This window comes from Aotus nancymaae, unplaced genomic scaffold, assembly GCF_030222135.1.
Source record: "Aotus nancymaae isolate 86718 unplaced genomic scaffold, 86718_ANA_hifiasm-v0.15.2.pri h1tg000019l, whole genome shotgun sequence".
In the NCBI taxonomy this organism is placed as follows: Eukaryota; Metazoa; Chordata; class Mammalia; order Primates; family Aotidae; genus Aotus; species Aotus nancymaae.
Genome location: NW_026988431.1, coordinates 36,227,392 through 36,246,861, shown reverse-complemented (window position 1 = coordinate 36,246,861; position 19,470 = coordinate 36,227,392). Strand labels below are relative to the sequence as shown.

Here is a 19,470-nt window from a genome sequence, read left to right as displayed (position 1 = left end):
TCTCTTATCTTTTTTCTTATCTTCAAAACATTATCATTCTGCACCTCCGCTTCTCTTAGGAACCTGTTAACTACCTACTATGGACCCTTCTCTATTTTCTTCAGGCTTATATAATTTTATACAGATTTTTATAAATGTGTGCATATATACACATTTATAAATGAGTTCTGAGCCTATTAGTCAGTTTACAAAAATGTTATATTCTACTTTCCTGCATCTTCTTTTTTTTACCTGTAAGCACTTAAGCATTTTTTTTTTTTGAGACAGAATCTTACTCTGTCACCCGAGCTGGAGTGCAGTGGCGTGATCTTGGCTCACTGCAACCTCCACTTTCTGAGTTCAAGCAATTCTCCTGCCTCAGCCTCTCGAGTAGCTGGGATTACAAGCATGCGCCACCATGCCCGGCTAACTTTTTTTTGTATTTTTAGTAGAGATGAGGTTTCACCATATTGGTCAGGCTGGTCTTGAATTCCTGACATTGTGATCTGCCTCCCAAAGTGATGAGATTACAGGCGTGAGCCACCGTGCCCGGCCCACCTGCAAGCACTTTCTAGTTCACTCTTTGAGACTACATAATTGTACTGTTTTGTGAAGTGGCTTAATAGGCCTTAAGTAACTTAAAAATAATTGTGTTCAGAAAACGATAAACAACAAACATTAAAATTTTGAATTTAATTTTAACACTCCTTACTAAGAGACTGGGGAAAATTATTTATTTGCTTCTAGGAAATTCTCTCTCTCAGTCCTCTGTTACCCAAGTTCTGCTAAAATGCTTTTGTAGATTTTCTTTGTCATTCTTCTCTCAGAATAATCTGCACTGATACTTCTTTAATGATTTGTAGAAAATCCTCAACTACTGTTTATACAATTGTTCAACATTTGTACTACAAACAGCAAATTTTATAGCACTGGTTACTTATACTGAAGAAGAGTTTGTCTTTCCATTTTCATCTTGCTACTGCTCTATTCTGTTTCTCTCTTACTCCCTGCCTATATGGTATATACTTGCTACAGTAAAGGGAGAGACTCTCTCCTTTGGTATCATGTCACAATTGTGACACAAATTTCATTTTCTTCTATTTTGTGAATACACATAAAATATATTAAGAATGCATTTTAGTTTGAAAAATACATTTAAAAAGTTTTAAAATACATTAAAATGCATTTTAAATACTGTCAACTTTTCTCCCATACTGTTTGAGAAATGTTATATATTTTATCTAGGAATGTAGACTCTTAGGACTGTTTATTTTTTTGAGATGGAGTTTCACTCTGTCACTCAGGCTGGAGTGCAATGGCATGGTCTTGGCTCACTACAACCTTGGCCTCCTGGGTTCAAGTGGTTCTCCCGCCTCAGCCTCCCGAGTAGTTGAGACTACAGGCGCATGCCACCATACCTGGCTAATTTTCATATTTTCAGTAGAGACAGGGTTTCACTATGTTGGCCAGGCTGGTTTCAAACCCCTTACCTCGTGATCCACCTGACTCGGCCTCCCAAAGCGCTGAGATTATAGGCATGAGCCACCATGCTCAGCCTGGAATTATTTATCTATACTCATAGTTTTCAAGTTTTATAAATCCTGAGCTGGGGCCTTTCTAAAGTTTGAAATTTCAAAGCCCAGTAGTAAAGAAATTCCCTAAAAATACTAAAAGGGATTCACAGGTGCAATATTTTCAAGCAGTTTAAATCATTTTAAGCATTGCTGTTTAAACCCACAATTTTATTTTCAGTAGTTAGATCAGCATAGGGCATACGGGCATAGTAGTAGACATTCCATGGATGTTGACTAAGGAGTGAGTGAATAAATGCTTTGGGTTTTGAAGCCTTGGGTCGCTTTTTTAAAAGCAATTAGAAAGAAGTTTCTAATTAACATGTGAAAAAAGCTGCCATCTTCTCTATTCTCTATCTAAAGGCAATGACAAACAAAATTAAAAAATATATACACTGAATTTTTTAAAAAAGACTATTCTTGTTTCAGTCATACCTTCACTTACTCTCCCGTCCTGTTCCTGCATTATTATTTTAAAGCAATTTCCAGGTATAATTTCATATATATTTTTAAAAAGTCATCACTATTCACTTATTCAAATTTCCCCAAACTTATCATAAATGGTTTCCTATAGTTTGCTCAAATCCAAATAAGGTCCATAGATTAGAACTGCTTAACAGCATTCTTAAGTCTCTTTTAATTTATAGGTTCCTCACTGTTGGTCCTATAGTTTTCCACCTTGGGAATTGTGTTAACTCTTCTCTCTACCTCCGTAATGTCATTTATCATGTTCCTTTGTCCTCTCGGTATTTCCTGTATCTTGGTAGTTAGATCTAGAGGCTTGGTTAGTTTTCAGATTTGACGTTCTGGCAAGGACATTTCATTGATAATGTTGTGTAGTTCTACCAAGAGGCACAAATGTTTGACTGCTTCTCCTTTTACAATATTAGCAGCCACTGATGATCACAGCTTAGAGTCATTAATCATCAAAATGATAATTTTATAATTATATCACTCCTCTTTCAGTTAGCTGGAATGCTGAGATAATTTTTATAAAAGAAACAGTAGTTTTAATACTTAATTTATGTATTTATCAGCTATGACCTCCTCTAACAGACTTAATTTATTTAAAAATAGAAGGAAGAAGGCGTTAATGGAATATTTATTAGCTCTGAGAAAGATAAGATAAAGACAGAAAAGACAACCAGTGAATTAACCAAGTCAAACTTAAAGGATGAAGGGATGGTTAATGTAAGAAGAAATTACATCACTACCCCACAAAAAACGAATTCCTGTCTTGGAAGCTCAACCTTCAGAATATCCACTGTCTGATTTAAGAAACAGTGATGTAAAGATAAGGCCAATGAAATAACTAGATAAAAGTCTGTTAGCAAAGGTGACTCAGAAGTACCTCTAAGGGAAGTGTACCACTCTGTTCTCATTCTGCTAATAAAGACATACCCAAGGCTGGATAATTTATAAAGGAAAGAGGTTTAATTGACTCATAGTTCCATACGGCTGGGGAGGCCTCGCAATCATGGCAGAAGACAAAGAAGAGCAAAGGGACATCTTACATGCTGCAGGCAAGAGAGCTCATGCAAGGGAACACCCATTTATAAAACCATCAGATCTTGTGAGACTTATTCACTACCACAGGGAAAGTATTGGGGTTTGAAACCACCCCATGATTCACTTGTCTTCACCTGGCCCTGCCCTTGACACCTGGGGATGATTGCAATTCAAGATGAGATTTGTGTGGGGACACAGCCAAACCATATCAGGAAGTTTAGCTTGTTGATGACTAAGCATCCTGACAATTGATACTTTGGTCAATTTTTCACAATCCAGGGCATGTTCTGTAACCTTGCAAATTCAGAGACTACATTTTATCAGCACATCTAAAGTGAACCTGAAGGTCAAGTGCAGTAACTCATACCTGTAATCCCAGCATTTTGGGAGGTCAAGGCCGGCGGATCACCTGAGGTCAGGAGTTCGAGACAGCCTGGCCAACAGGGTGAAACCCTGTCTCTACAAAAATACAACAACTAGCCGGTCACAATGACGGGTACCTGTAATCCCAGTACAAGGGAGGCTGAGGCAGGAGAACTGCCTGAACCCAGGAGGTGGAGGTTGCACTGAGCCAAGATAGCGCCACTGCACTCCAGCTTGGGTGACCCAAAAAAATAAGGTGCACCTGAATGCAATGACTGAGTGCAGAGTCTGATATACTGAAAAGCAGGCTAATTATTAAATTTATGAAAAGAAATATAGTCAAGTGGTATAAGTATCTGCAGTTTTAAGTGACCAATGCATTTTATTATGGAAATGCTCACTTACAAAAGTAGGGAGAAGAGTGATAATAATAATAATGAACACCCTTTCTTACTACCACTCCCATGTGCTCATCACTTGGTTACAACAATTATCACCATTTACCATCATGTTTTAATCTATATCTTTTGCTGTATTTTTTCACCTGGTGGTAGATTATTTGGAAAGGTAAATTATCAAAATGTGTTGTGGCGAGTACAGAGGCATGACAAGCAGTTTTATGCAGCCTTAAGAATCTCTTAGCTAAGACAATAGTTTTGCCAAGGAAATAGTAATTCTTCTAGACCAGGATCCCCTTCCCCCTCAATTGTGCTTTAATAGGCAGTACCATGCCTATCTCTTTGGAATCCTTTTTTATTACTCTAGATGAATCTTTTCCTTCTATTGAACTAGTGTTTTCCATGCACAGTAGAGTAACATTACTTGTGTTACTGCTTATTCAGTTACAACTGGTTCTGCCTCTCTGGGACCATCTCTATCCATCTTAAACAGGTCTCCATACTTCACAGTCAAAACAAACTCTGTTTTGGTTTGTTCTATAGAAATTTTTCTTAGGGCATAATTTTTATTTCCTTTAGTTCCAAATAACTGGGGAAGGGATATAACATCCCTCTTTACTCTCTCATAAAACTAAAAAATACTGGGCCTACAGTCTTAACATAGCATTGTTCTATGTAGAGGAATTAGGGCAGTGCTATTGCCAATTACTCATTTTTATGCATACATTGTTTTTGGATGCTTAAGAACTCCAGAAGGGTTCACTCCTGCCATACTTTTTAAACTTGTTTCCTTGGATTTTCTTTGCAGGATAAGAAATCCCCACAGACAAAGTATCTCATCTAAATCTACTTGAAAAAAAAAAAAAATACAAAATTTCACAACATGTTGTTTTGCCCATCCCCTGAAAAGATCATTTTTTAAATGAGGAGGGACCTCTCCGATTCTCTTTTAAATAATATTGTATAAGCAAGGGGCATTCAAACCTTTGCTAATGGCTTAAAACAGAGAATGTTTTTGAGTTTTAAATATATAAAAAAATATGCTGAAGTTCAAACTTATAGTACATTGGTTAAGAGCACAAACTTTGGGGTCAGACAGTTTGGTTCAAATCTCAGCTGTCTGATCTTGGACAAGTTGCTCAATTTCTCTGCGCTTGTTCCCTCATTTGTCAAATAAGGAGTATTAATAGTATCTTAGCATATTAAAACGCTATAACAACCCTAAAGAGGTTTTGTAAGTAAAGCACTTAGAATAGTGCCTGGCACACAGTAAACGCCATGTAAATGTCACACATGTAACATTTATATATATGGTATATAACTATTACCACTTAAATATATGCATAATAACTATCGATAGTTATTTGCATAACTATATAAATGTGATTAAAGTATTATTAGAAAGGCTCAATTTAATAAACTACCTGAAGGATCCTTGTGAATTAAATAATCCTGTATGAATTAGAGCTAAAGAGAAAAGGCTCAAGATTTGTTAAATAGTTCAGGAACATTTGGCATTTCTAAGCAAAAACAAGACCAAAAACTCAAATATATATATATATGTCTGTCAGTTTTGGAATGAAATATTTCAGTTTGAAAGAATAAGAAACAGGATATAAATGGAAATTATTAATGGAAAGTAGCACTCAGTTGCTCTACACATGAATTTTTCATTCACAGTTAGGCATAAAAGCAATCCTTATGCTCTCAAGAGTAAGCTCTTTTGACAGTCCCTTAACAGAAAAAAATCAGCATTTAAAAAATGCTAACGATAAGGTCAGTGTAATTAAAACTGAGGTAGACAAACCCGAAGCACAATTATTTGTACATAATGCTACATAAGCGAGAGACTAAAGAGGCAGTTCTATTAATATTTGAATGTTTTTCTGGTTCCACCAAGAAAACCATTATCAATGGATTTTTTTTCTGAAGATAGGAGACTTGTCATACTTTCTAAATTCAAAAATTAAGAAGATACGTTAAAAACATAAGACCAAAAAAAAGTTTGATAACAAAAGGTGTCAAAATTAACAAACTAGAAAGTCAAATCATATCAAATATTAATCTAGTTTAAAATCATGTATAAAAAAGAAAACCCAGTAATTTTATCTATTATTTGAATCTTACCTTCAAATGTAAAAATTACAACTGAAAAGACATTTATATCTATTTTGAGACTTTTTAAACAACAGAATTAAACTACTGATGATTACTCTAACTCTTTCTTTAACATCAAGATCAGAAAGAATTTGCCTGAAATCCTGAGGGTAAATAAATCTTGAGTTTTCATGCAGTTGCCAACAATCCCACAAGGGGATGCTATGGTTCTACAATTGATGGAGGAGGTTAAGCGTTTTATTTCCAGCTTAAAAGAAATGGCATTCACATTTTTATGTTTCCTTACAACTATGGAAGTATATATGAATTACCAGATGTTTCTAGTTCATGCTATATAAATTTTAGCACTTATACTTCTGGCAGGTTACTTTAAAATATCATGGGCCAAAAATATCTATAGAAATACAATTAGTTTGTTAACGTTCTTACATACTGCCAAGGAAGCTACATGAAGTTTTGCCAAATTTGGAAAGCATTTCTTAAAATGCTTTGGAGACAGTCTTATTTAAAAAACAGATTATGTGGCACATTTCAAGATCATTTTGAGGGGCCTGGAGGCACAACAACTCATTTTTCTTTTCTGTTCTGAGTGGTCTGGCACATAATTTTAAAAACTTGAAAAACTGAGCTCAGAAATTTTGATTTTAAAATGTAGGCTATTTTACAGAAGGTGGAAGATATGGTGTAGGGGAAGGATGACAGGTCCCAAATTTTCGCCAATGGTTCATAGTGACTATGTTTGATTTTTTTCCCCCCTCTGTGGATGCATTTTACAAACTATAATATACAAAATACCAACATAAAGACCATAAATCTTAGATCTGCCTTAGGGAGAGGCAAAAATAAAATAAATATTAAGTCTCCAAATCAGTCTACAAGTGATAACTGCTCCAGGACAAGACTCCAAAATGAAGATGTCTGATGGCCAATCAGAAGAGGCAGGCTCTTTTAGGGATGAATGAAACTGATACCCGTAAGAAACACCTAAACACTCCTCTTCAGGCAGCAGAAACTGAGTTCCAGAAAGTGCTCCTTAAAAGGCAAATGAGAAAGGCATGTTCATTTATATCCAGTTGAAACCCAAATCTACCAACAGAGATACTGGACAACCTACTGAAAGGATACACACACTTTTAGGCACTATAGACAGAAAAAAACAATAGTTTCACAGTGATTCTGCTAAGGAGACTAGCTCAATTTAATGTCTGAACACTAATTTACCATCAGTTTAATGTTTTATTAGTCATTAAAGAGTAAAATAATATCGTAGTCATTACTGAACACCAAGAGCCATAAAAAGTGCCAGCTCAACAAAATTAGACCTTAGACATTCAAAAAGTAACATCAGGGCCATCTACAGTGCATTTCAATGGGGTGTGGTGAAGGAAAAACAGTGGTTAGTTCCCATAAATAACTTGAGTCCTCTAAATAATATCCTTTGCTTTCAAACATCCACAGTTCTAATGACCACTAATAAAACTTCTGAAATGCAGATACTGATTTGTGACAAAGCATTTTCTTACATGAACAACTCTTATGTAATGTTTTAAACATTTCCCATTTTCTCCTTAAGAGTTAAGTCTTCACTTTTTAAGCAGAAAAATATTCCTAGATGACTCAGTTCTTTTATCTTAGTACCACAGGCCAAGTCATACAACTTACAATATACTTATATTTCTTCAACAATGAATTAATGAACCTATCAATATTAATGACATTTGGCTATTCCATAGCTAATTTAAAGCATGTTCAGAGTAAGCATTTATTTGCATATACAATATATTAAAGAGAATTAAACTATGGAGTTCACTAAAATGCTCAACTCTTACCAGGCTTGATGAGAGGAATCAGTTCTTAATACATTCACAGGAACCTTGATCTCACCTAGGAAAACATCTTGGACCAGGTTTCCATTGTTCCACAAGTCGATCCTAAAAATTGAAAAGTGACTTTATGTTTTGCAAACAATGTTTAAGAGAGTGCACACCACAAAACAGCTTCAAATTACTTTGATTTGTATTACAGCATTAATTTTACATGCTTAAAAGTAAAAGATGTTAGCAACACCATAGACATACTTTACTATCCAGACTAGAGAAGCAAAATACTACAGTAGCTTTTATTTAAAAAGCACAAAAAGTAATTTTGGATAGTCTAAAAGAAGGGCTTAAAAGTGTCTTAGTTTGAAAGTTGAGGCTTTATTTTAACCTATAGCAAAAGGACTACAGAGCTACTTCGTTGAATTTGAGAAAAGAAACCAATCCAAGACTACGGTTTCTCTCTAGATTACAACCAATTTATATATAGAGAGAAAAATCAGAAAAATACATTACCTGATCACTCCAAACACATGATTAATATATCATCTAGATGAACACACTGTTAACATCACACCTACACATGCATTTATAAGATTTTTCCTTCCCAAAGGGCATATTTAAGACCTACGAAATAGCACAAACTTCAAACACATGCACCTGTTGAATAACCTTCTTACCTCACTGAAATTTCTGTTAGACAGCAGATACGTTAAGAAGAATAAAAAATTATTTCTAAATTGGCTGAGATATAACTTCCTTTCCATCCATTACACTGTAATCCAGAAATTTAAGGAACAATTAAATTTTGGGAAAAATTAAAAATACAATGAAACAGATGAAAATTAGATCATCTTTGTTTATAAAATAAACACAACTTGAATATTTCTGCAAACAAATCAGATTTTGGAAAGATAATCTGGATTTAAATTAGATGCACATTCCTGTAAGTTTCATCAACCAACTTGGTATAGAGAATCCTATTAAAGCTGGTTTACCTTTTTCAGTTGAATTTAGGATTTTCTTTTGGTACACAAAAAAGCAATTCTGTAAAACCCCAAGGCACATACCTGATTTCTAGCTTTTCAATGTCCTCCTCTTCTACCTGGAACTGGGACTTTCTGGTGTAACTACTGGACCTGGTTACCTATAAACAAAGTATTTTAGTAAAAAAAAAATTTTTAAATACATTTTTCCTACAACTTAAAAATGATAAGCTCCAAAATATTCAATTGTGAATAAAAGCAGAGGAAAATGCCCAAGTAATATTTGACTCAGTAGCTGAATATAAAAGCAACTATGGAAGTAGCAGAAAAGTAAGAATAAGGTGGTGTAAAAAAAATCAAGAATCTTTGTCTCCATGCCATTCCTATCAACTCAATATATGGCAATGGCTGGGTACAGTGGCTCATGCCTGTAATCCCAGCACTTTGGGAGGCCAAGGCCTCCCAAAGAGGAGGACTGCTTTAAGCCAGGAGTTCAAGACCAGCTTAGGCAACAAAGTGAGACTCTCTATTTTAACAACAATACAATAAAATAAAACCAATATATCAATGCAACATTATATTCTCTGGCTCATAGGTAGTCCGCTGGTGACTTAGGAGTTTTTAAAGACTTTCCCACATTTCTCAAGACACCAATCCTACCTTGCACTTCCTTCTCACATTTTTGCTGAAAGTATCAAGGCCATTGGCAGGAACTTCCCCAGTGACCGTTCACCTGAACTTGTCTACTCCCACAGAGTTCTCTACTTGAGGAGTTTTTCTCATCCTCTTCTCAACAAGAGAATGAGTTGATTTTCCTCTAAGACTAGACACCCACACAGAGTATGCAATAAGCATTCAGTAAGCATTATTTGATCTATTTTAATTACGGCTTTCTATACCAGCTTGTTCATCTCACTCAAGTCTAAGAAAAATTCTCCCCTTAAATTATGGTCTTCCTATCTCTTTCCTTTCTCAGACAAATATCTGAAAACTGTAATCCACCCTTACAGCTTGTACTTCCTCACCACCCACCACTATAGTAACTCCTTATAATCTTGGCTTCCTCACAGATCACTCTCCTAAAATCGCTCTCTTCATTATCAAATCTGATGATAAATTCTTAGTTCTCACCTCCCTTGATCTTCCATTTAATTCAGTGATCATACAACTGTATGTCTTTTCCAAGAAACACACTTTAGAGTTTACCTGAGCACTACCTTGGCAACCTTCTGCTGCTCTGTTTCTTTCTCAGAATCTACAAATACACTATTCTTCAAATTTTATGTTTTATTTTACTCTAAAAACAAGTTGGAGCTGCATAGTGCTGTAGTCTACAAAGTGCTTTCACATCCATTATCTCCTTTGTTCATCAGAACGCTGCTGAGAGGCAGGCAGGGCTAGATTTATTATCCTCATCTTCAAAATGAGGAAGCTGAAGTACAGAAATTAAATGACATGCTCAAAGTTGAATACTTAAGTAGCAGAAATTAGTTTCTTCACTTTTCTCCTTTATTGTGTATCTCTATTCTCTCAGCTTTCTTGACTGTTTATAAACAAACCTTGAGTGTTGGTCAGTAACTTATCACTCATCTGAAGTTTCAGTCATGAACTCCCAACTGGAGGATTTAAAATGTCAGCCCTCAAGCTAATTATGCCCCAAACTAAACCACTTTTATTTTTCTTCCCTCTTAACTTTTCTATTTTTCCAGATTTGGGACCTTGGGGGCAGCATTCAACTCCTTCCTCTTTTTTTCTGTAATCAACTTGTTTTCTTGCCCTTTGCACTATCTTTTTCATCTGCCCCTTGCTCTCTATTTCCACAGTGCTCTTTTGAAAAACACCCTATCCCCCTTCCCTTTTTTCTTACACCTAAAGTACAACAGTCTCCCCCATCTTTGTTCTTTCTTGTAACTTCTAGGCTCAAAATCATTCACTTCAGCACCACAGCTAGGCACTCAAGGCCTTTCATCAGCTGGTTCTGCTCTACCTTTCTAATCTTAGTTTCCATTATTTCCTTACACAAGCCCAATAAAATCAGTACTCATTGTACTCTGGACATAATTTTCTGCTTTTCTGTCTCTGTGCCTCTGCTCAAAATGCTCATCATCTCTAATACTCTTTCCTCAAACTTAGAAAATCCAATCTTCCTTCAAGCCTTTAATGGAGCAGAGTACATCTGACCTCCCCAATATCTACTCCATTTTACTGTCGTGTATATGCATACACGTGTCTGCTTTGTGTTTCTTGCTTTAGATAAAGGAGATGGAAACATATCTATTTTTATAACCAAGAAAACAAAATAGAAACTTATCTATTTTTATAACCAATGCTACAAGGCCTAACAAGTACTCCTGCTACAGGAGGCAGGTCAGGCCTTTTACTTTCAAAGGGCCATCAGCTGACTGTAAGGATCCATGAAACAGAGTAGATTCCACCCAGCTGAGGTTTAAAATATATGGGCTAATGTGGAGTGTGGAGTGTGAGTGCCTTTAGTCAGCAGCCCTTTACGTTGCTGCCTTATTTGTTTTCTCCAGGTTAGATGCAACCACCATTAATAAATGTAGAACAACTGCACCAAGTCCTTAGCCAGGAAATGGAAAAGTCTCACATTGGTATTTTTTCTTTATTTTTCTCCCTTGCTTCCACCTCCACAATTCTTCCTACTTCACTGTTGGCATTTTCTTCAGTCTGTGTTCCTTTAATAAAGTACAGTAATCAGGCATGACTAGAGGTACCCTCACTCTCTCCACTTTGAAACACCAAGGAAAATACACATACAGAAGAAAAAGCACAAAACGTAACTCCTTTTTTCAAACCTTCCCTACACAATGATATAAACTGCAACACGCTTTATTAGAATATGATCTTTTAGAGACTTTCATTTTTTTCTATAGTTTGCAAATAATATGAACAAGGATTTAACAAATGCTCCAAAGCAAAGCACTCCAAAGCACTGTATACAGGGCAATTTCAAAGCAGCTGAAGCTTTCTGAAGATAAGCAGGTGTCCATAGAATGAATTAGGCTAAAAAAAAAAAAAAAGTAATAATAAGGCTTTACTCATCTAGTATTTTATAGTCTCAAAGGATTCTCATGTGCTTTGGGTCTTACAAGAACGCTATGAGTTAGGTAGTGCTGCTGCTTTCCCTTCCAATTATTCTTTTAAAGATAAGAAACTTGAGTCACATTTAGTGATTCTTTCAGTGTCAACTGGACTGGAACTGAGATTTATTGAGTAATAATTATACTTACATCACTAGTGATTTTCAAAGGGTACCCTGCAGAAGAGTCCTGTGGCCACTATGTGTCAGGGAGGGGACTGGATAGGGTAAGGGAGAGTGCAAAGGACAGCATGATAGTGAGGATGACTGGGGAGTGGGTATGGCCCTGGTCCTTCCTGTCCCAAATTAGAGCTTTGCCTTTATTCATTTTATATATTGGGCCTCCACTGCATCACACCATGGTTCTACTGCTTTCAGGAGAGAAATGCTTATCTGTGTTAATTGAGAAAATGATTACTATGACCAGAGTTTGAAAAAAGAAATCAACTAGCATTAAATATTACATATTTAATGTTAATATTTACATAAAACAAAAAATTACCTCAAAATAAAAGATTTCATTAAACTGTGGATTGCTTGTTTTCTTCTTTACTTTTGTCTTCTTTTGGTCATTCCTGTTCCAATGTGGTAGAGTTTTACCTTGTAGAACTTAACAGTACACAATTATAAAACATGCTATTTCCAACCAGGGAGTCTGACCTCCATTTAAAAGTTAAAGTGACTCAGGGAAGATTCAGTTCTAAATATTACTTGGAAAAAATTAAGTGTCCTTATAAACTCAAATCAAAGAATATATAAGCTTTATGCATCTTACGGACATTCAAGATTGCCAACCTTTTTGAGGAGTTTTAAAAACACATTCTATTCTGTAAGCAACTCAGAATAAATAGAAGGAAAACAATAAGATTTAGAGTACCTTCATCTATGTTGAAAAATACCTGAGGAACTTGAAAAATATTCTTAACTCAGCTTACTTCTTGGGCTTCAGGTATAATAGAGACTTTTTAAAAAACCTTTTAATTTTAATTTTAGATTCAGAGATTATAAAAAATGTACAAGGAAATCTTGTGTCTTTACCCAGCCTCCCCCAGTGTTAGCATCTTACACAACTACAGTACAATAGCAAAACCAACAATAACTTTTTAAAACATAAATTCATATGCCAAATTGTTTCTAACTGTATGTTACCAAACAAACTAAAGAATTTGTCAGGTACAGATTATTAAAAAAACAAAAAACAAAAAATAGCTCTACTAGATTGAACATGTTTAACATGCAAAAATAAATCTCTCTAATAGCACTTAATGTCATAAGATTGAATATCTGCTAAACAGCATACCATTGTTTGAGCACCTAATAAATACCAGGCATGGTACTAGGTACTTTACATACATACATAAATACATTTTTCAAAGTGATTTAGTAGTGATTTTGTACAAATTAAGAATAACTAGAGATTCTGGAGATGGGGAAAAGGGTGCATCTGTATGCATGTATGTGCGTATAGAGGGAATACTGTGCCTCTTGTTTCCTGATTCTAAACCTTCAAGTTGTAGACATATTTCAGATTTGTCTGTTCCTTAAAGAAACCATAATGAAGGAACACACAGAATTACAAAATGCTAAAGGTTTTTTCACAAATTATCATAAATCATTTAAATCAATGATATGGTATACTTTATCATGCTCTAGCACTTCAGCAGTTTTTCTACAGTTGGAATTCTCTCTGTAGAGGACAGATCTCATGAGTAGAAAAGGCAATCTGGAGCTGCCTTCCAGATAAAAATATAGAAACTGTCTTGTTAATGTGAACTGGCATTCATTAAAATGGGATTTTACATCATAAAATTCAGGAGACTTAAAAGTAGGGATGCTGATGCATGAAAAGTCAAGTTTATGTTTTAAAGTACTACACTGTAATAGTATAAAACTAAGGTTGTTCCCTATAGTTTAAGAGTATGGCAGATTTGAAACAGTACCAATTTTTGTCTGTAAAAAGAAGCCTTTGTTATTGATTAGTGTATAACAGAACTCACTAAAAATTTTTCTTTAAAAGTATTTATTTCTTTGTGTTATAAAGAGCTATCATTTGCTCATAGAATCTTACTTTTTAAAATTTTAAATCAAACTTTAAAACTTGAAAACCTAATAATAATTCAATAAACATTACCTAGAAGGGCCCACCAGAGAAACTGTTGCATAAGGGTCACAGCTTTGGCCATTTATGAGAGGCAACCCATGGCATGCCTTGATGCTAAAGTAGAATAAAAGAGATTTAACATATTAGATTCTAGTTAAACAAGATAAAACATTATCTTTAAACACAAACTAATAAATTCAAAGGGTTAAGAACTGTTTTCCACGTGTCTGCAGTTGCATGTCTATATATTGGCTACCCCATACATATGTAGGTATGCATTTTAAAATTTACACTATATTTTCAAAATTGAACTAAACAGGAATGTCACAATCATTACTCAAACTATCAAATACACGCTGAGCATTCCAAATTCAAAAATCCAAACTCCTCCAAAATTCAAAACTTTCTGAGTACCAACATGATGCTCAAAGAAAATGCTCACTAGAGCATTTCAAATTTGGGGTTTTGGGATTTGGGATGCTTAATGGGCAAGTATACATAATGCAAAATCAAATATTTCAAAATCCAGACCAGCAAAAAAGAAAAGTAGGAACTTCAAAACATTTCTAGTCTCAAGCATTGTAGATAAGGGATGTGTAACAGTCAACACATTTCCTCTGCTAAACACCCAACAAAGTACATTTTGTGGTTTGATAAGACATCAAAACTGCTGTGGCCTCTAAAAAGGAAAAGAAAGCGGTGCAAACCCTAAATGAGAAGCTACAAACCAAGCCAGCTCTATGGCATCATATCCTCTGCTAAAGTATGAATGACAAACAAGGAAACAACTGTGGCTTCCACTTTTAAAAATCTGATTCATAAATATACGGCAAGCCTCACACAATTCTGTAGCCTTTTATTCCAATTCCAGTACCAGCTTCTCCACCATTCTGTAGAAAATGTTTTAGACCATAAAAACCAAGGTCATCTAATGTACTCCATGGCTCACAGTTGTTGGTATTTACGGAGAACACAGAATTTAACTTTAACAATTTGCTCCTCCAATTTTCTCACTAAATATTACTGAGTTTATGAGTTTAGCTTAATGTTTAAGGGTCTGCATTGTCTAATGACTAAGAGAAACTCATGAGTGTTGTTGAAAAGTATTTTTTGTTGAAAGATGCAAGCTATTGAGTAACATCCTTATTTCTCTCCACAACCCACAGGTCACATATGTGGGTGAAGTGCTGTTGGTATACTGCCGAGTAAAGACAGAAATGATAATATGACTCACTTCTACTAAGCTGGGCATGAAAAAATAAATTAAAAAATTTTTGAAACTAACCAAAGAAAATACAAGCCAAGATAATAATTCTGGTTTTTAATATAGGGCTCAGATATAGTCAGATGTTCCCATTGTAGAATACTGTTTAAAACTTATACTTCTCAGGCTAAACCTCAAAATGTTATCTGATTTTTATAAAGGATTTGCAATTTACTATGCACTTTCACAAAATGCACCTAATTCTCACAACTGCCTTTGAGAAGAATATTAATGTCCTTTAAAAGAAGTAAGTAAGGATCAAGGAGGTTATGTGATAAAGTTACAATGTAAGGCTCAAAGAGTAGTACAACTTGTAAGAAGCTGGCCAAGACTCAACTCCTACCTTTTCATTCCGTTACTAAAGTCCAGTGCCCTTCTACTTTCCACTGTGCCCCCAAATACAATATTACTCTTCTTGTAATACCACATTTGTCTCATATAAACACCAATTATGAAAAACCTTAATTACAGAAATCCAATTTTCTATTTTATGAGGTATTAAAAAACAAAAAAAATACAGTACTGACCTGTAAGTATATAAAAATTTATGAAAGGATTAGAATACCCACAAACCAAAACAAGGATGCCCATGAACCAAAAGTGTCACCCTACAGAAATCATCAGCACTCTTAATTTTTAAGTATAAAACAGTTAAAAATTGGGTTTTCTGCCAAACTTAATATTAATAAATATAGGTTATTTTATTCATCACTATATTTGGAAATATTATTTTTCTAATTACCTAGGATAGCACTGTTCTTCTAATCTCTAAGTCAAGCAATTTCATATCATAAATCATGGATGGGCAGAAAACAAATGTTGAAAATAACCTCAATATACATAATTTTATATTTTATTTATATGTGACATTTAAAGCACATATATTAATACAGTATCTAAAAATTACAAAGGTAAATAAATATAAATAGTTTATAATAAGACTGATCTGATTATTTTCCTTGGATTTTTTTTTTTTAAACTAAAATTTTAAAACTAAAAGAAAATCTACATTCAGGTAAGATGGAGTAACAGGAACTAGATTTACTCTCCACCCAAAATGACTAAAAAATTGGACAAAATCAGCAGTGAAGAACAGGTGAGCCCTCCAAACTGCCGCAGCGTACAGCTAAACGTTGTCTCCAAGGAGACAAAGCTGTCAGCAGGGGGAGGTCAAAGTGACTAGAGTTCCCAGGGCAGAGTACTGAAGGGAAGAAAGTTGCACAGACAAAGAAAAACCTCCAGAGAGCTACAAGAATCCCCACCGAGTTTTCAGCTGAGTACTGATACGTGTATGTGTGTGTGTGTGTGTGTGTGTGTGTGTGCGCGTGTGTGTGTGTGTGTATATGGATATATATGAGGAAATTATCTGAGGCTAGGGAAAGAACCATTTGAAAAGAATAGAGGGAATAGTTCCTAAAGTCCACACATGGCTAGCAAGAGGTACCATCAGTCACAGTAGAAATCCTGGTAATTCATGGGTATCGCCTTAATAGTAGGAAAATATAAACCCTCCAGTAAAGGCTGTGCTTGTCTGTTTAACAAAAGTTAAAAGCAAACCACGAAAGGATCAAACTGTAAGTAACTTAACCAAGTCCTGAACAAAGCTCAAGTATATTCATAGAAATATAAAAAATATCCAGCAACTTCACAATGTCTGGCATGCAACAAAAAATAACCAGGAGTGCAAGGAACCAAGAAATTATGATCTATAATGAAAAGAAAAATCAATAGAAACAGAATCACAAATGACCAAATAGATAGAATTAGTAGACAAAGACATTTAAAAGTCCCTATGTTCCATACAGACACAGAAGACAATAAAAATGGAAAAGTCTAGAAATGAAAAACATACTGAGTGGAATTAAACATTTGCTAAGACTTTGGGGGAGAAGTTGGATAGACATGAGAATCAAATGAGAATCAATACTTCAGTTTTAAATGTGTTAAGTTTGCAATGTGATACATTAAAATAGACATATTAATTTGAAACTCAGAAAACAGACCTGGGTTGAATGCACAAGGTATAGGCAATTAAAAAAAAACTGTTATTTTGAAATAATTTCAGGTATTTAAAAAAAGCTGTTAAAATAGAGTTTCGGTATACTCATCACCCAGTGTTAACGTTTTGTATTACCATAGCAGAATTACTGAAATCTGTAGCCCTTACTCAAATTTCACCAATGACCTTTCTTGATCTAGGACACAATATGGGATCCCATACTGTACTCAGTTGTCATGCCTTCTTATTCCTCTCCATCCTGAGACGTTTCATTAAGTTTTCCTTCTTTGCCCCATGATCTTGCCAGTACTGGCCAGTTATTTTACAGTGTACTTCTTAATCTGAGTTTGTATGATGTTTAGTCATGATTAGGTTGAGGTTATGTATCTTAGTGTCCTCCTCAGTGCATCCTATCGGGAGGTACTGGATGTCTCATTATTGTTGATATTAACTTCGATCACTCAATTAAGTTGCCATCTATCAGATATCTTGTGGGGAGATTCTTTGAGACTATGTAAAAATGCTGTTTGTCATCATACTTATGTTCACTTACTTAGCATCCATAGATGATTTGTTGAATTGTGCTCTCACCCACTTATTACAGTGATTTTGCCAATGTTGATTTTCATTTCCATTATTCCTCCTACATTGATTAATTAGAATTCTACTTTAGAAAAAAGCAGTCCTTTCTCCCTACCAAGTATTTCAGTTTTTGATTGTTTATTTGTATCAGTATTGGCATGTGAATATTTATTTTATTCTACAAGTTTTAACCCACTATTATTATTTATTCTGAAACTCAAATTTTTCCAGATTTGGTCATCTGAAGTCCCTTTATGTTGGCTTCAATGTCCTTTTTACATATTCCCATTATTTTTGAGCACTTTCTTACTTGAGCCCACTTGATACTCCAGACTCCTATTTTTCCTGCCCAAATCCTAAAATAAGCTACTGCTAAAAAGGAGTCCAGGTTCTTTTACTGAAGTTGTACTAATGCTGTAGTCATTAGCCACATGTGGTTATTTACATGTAATACAAAATTAAAACTTCAGCTCTTTACATTAGCTGTATTTCAAGTTTTCAATATCCACACATGGCTAGTGGCTACTGAACAGTGAAGATACAAAGCATTTTCCATATCACAGAAAGAGTGCTGATTGGAGAATTGCACACACACACTCACTCACACACACACACTCATACACACTCCTACCATTATTTTTCCCTAGAGAAGCCTGCCTTCAAAGGAGAGCAGAGAGATGGGAATGATAAAAAGACTGGGGTATGGGTGGGCAGAGATGAGGACTGGGGAAGCATGCCTTTCAGGATGAGAGATACTTGAACATATTTATGTGTGGTGAGAACCATCTAGGGGAGAAGTTAAGCTGACAAAACAAGAAAAAGAAGGCATAACTGAGGGAGCAAACCTCTTACGTGGAGGAAATAAATAGAATCCAGAGCTCAGATAGAAGAATTCAATGTCAAGAAAAGGAGTACCTCCTCTTCTATAAGGACAAAATTATGGATGCAAATTAGGTTTGCAGATTTGGATTCAGGAAGATGTAATCAATTTCCAGGCTGTGGTGACAGTGCATCTTATAGCTGTATTAGAGAAGCACAGTAAGTTCCACGGCAGATATAAGTGCCCACGTGAGGCCTGTGATGATGAATTTAAAGTGAAATCAGCCTAGGTGATTTTCTCCTGCAATATTCACATGCAGACTGAACACAGAGGAAGAAGTCATGTTCAATCATGGTAGAGTTTTTCCAGACAAATAAGAATGATGAGAACGAGGGAGTTTACGGAACCTGCAAAAATATGACTACAGTGATAGATCATGGAAAAAGATGTAGAAAGAAGTGAAAACAGTAACACAGTGAAGATCAATGGATAGGGGTCTCACTAACATTTGAAAAAATGTTGCAGTGGGGACTTTCTAGGTCTGGAAGACAACAGTAACTACCCAAAATCAGAATGCCTCTCCCTCTACAGGTGATCACAGTTCCTCATCAGCAACGGAACAAGCCCTGATGGAGAACGAGTGCATTCCATTAACAGAAGTAGGCTTCAGAAGGTGGATGATAAGAAACTTCTGTGAATTAAAAGAACTTGTTCTAACCCAATGCAAAGAAACTAAGAACTTTGAAAAAAGGTTTGACGAAATGCTAACGAGAATAGACAATTTGGAGAGGAATATAGGTGAATTAATGGAGCTGAAAAACACAACACGAGAACTTCGCGAAGAATGCACAAGTTTTAACAGT

At 35.2% G+C, this 19,470-nt stretch overlaps 1 protein-coding gene across 2 annotated transcripts in view; it reads right to left on the bottom strand.

The window, feature by feature from the left end:
- RASA2 (RAS p21 protein activator 2) overlaps nt 1-19,470 on the bottom strand; it is a 121,667-nt gene that overhangs the window by 40,385 nt on the left and 61,812 nt on the right. For both annotated transcript variants that reach the window (XM_064378751.1, XM_064378752.1), the window contains exons 6-9: nt 13,973-14,056; nt 12,344-12,416; nt 8,826-8,902; nt 7,768-7,869 (exon numbers count right to left, since the gene is read on the bottom strand). In XM_064378751.1, coding sequence (XP_064234821.1) covers nt 7,768-7,869; nt 8,826-8,902; nt 12,344-12,416; nt 13,973-14,056 — 336 coding nt within the window. The remainder of the gene's footprint in view (nt 1-7,767; nt 7,870-8,825; nt 8,903-12,343; nt 12,417-13,972; nt 14,057-19,470) is intronic.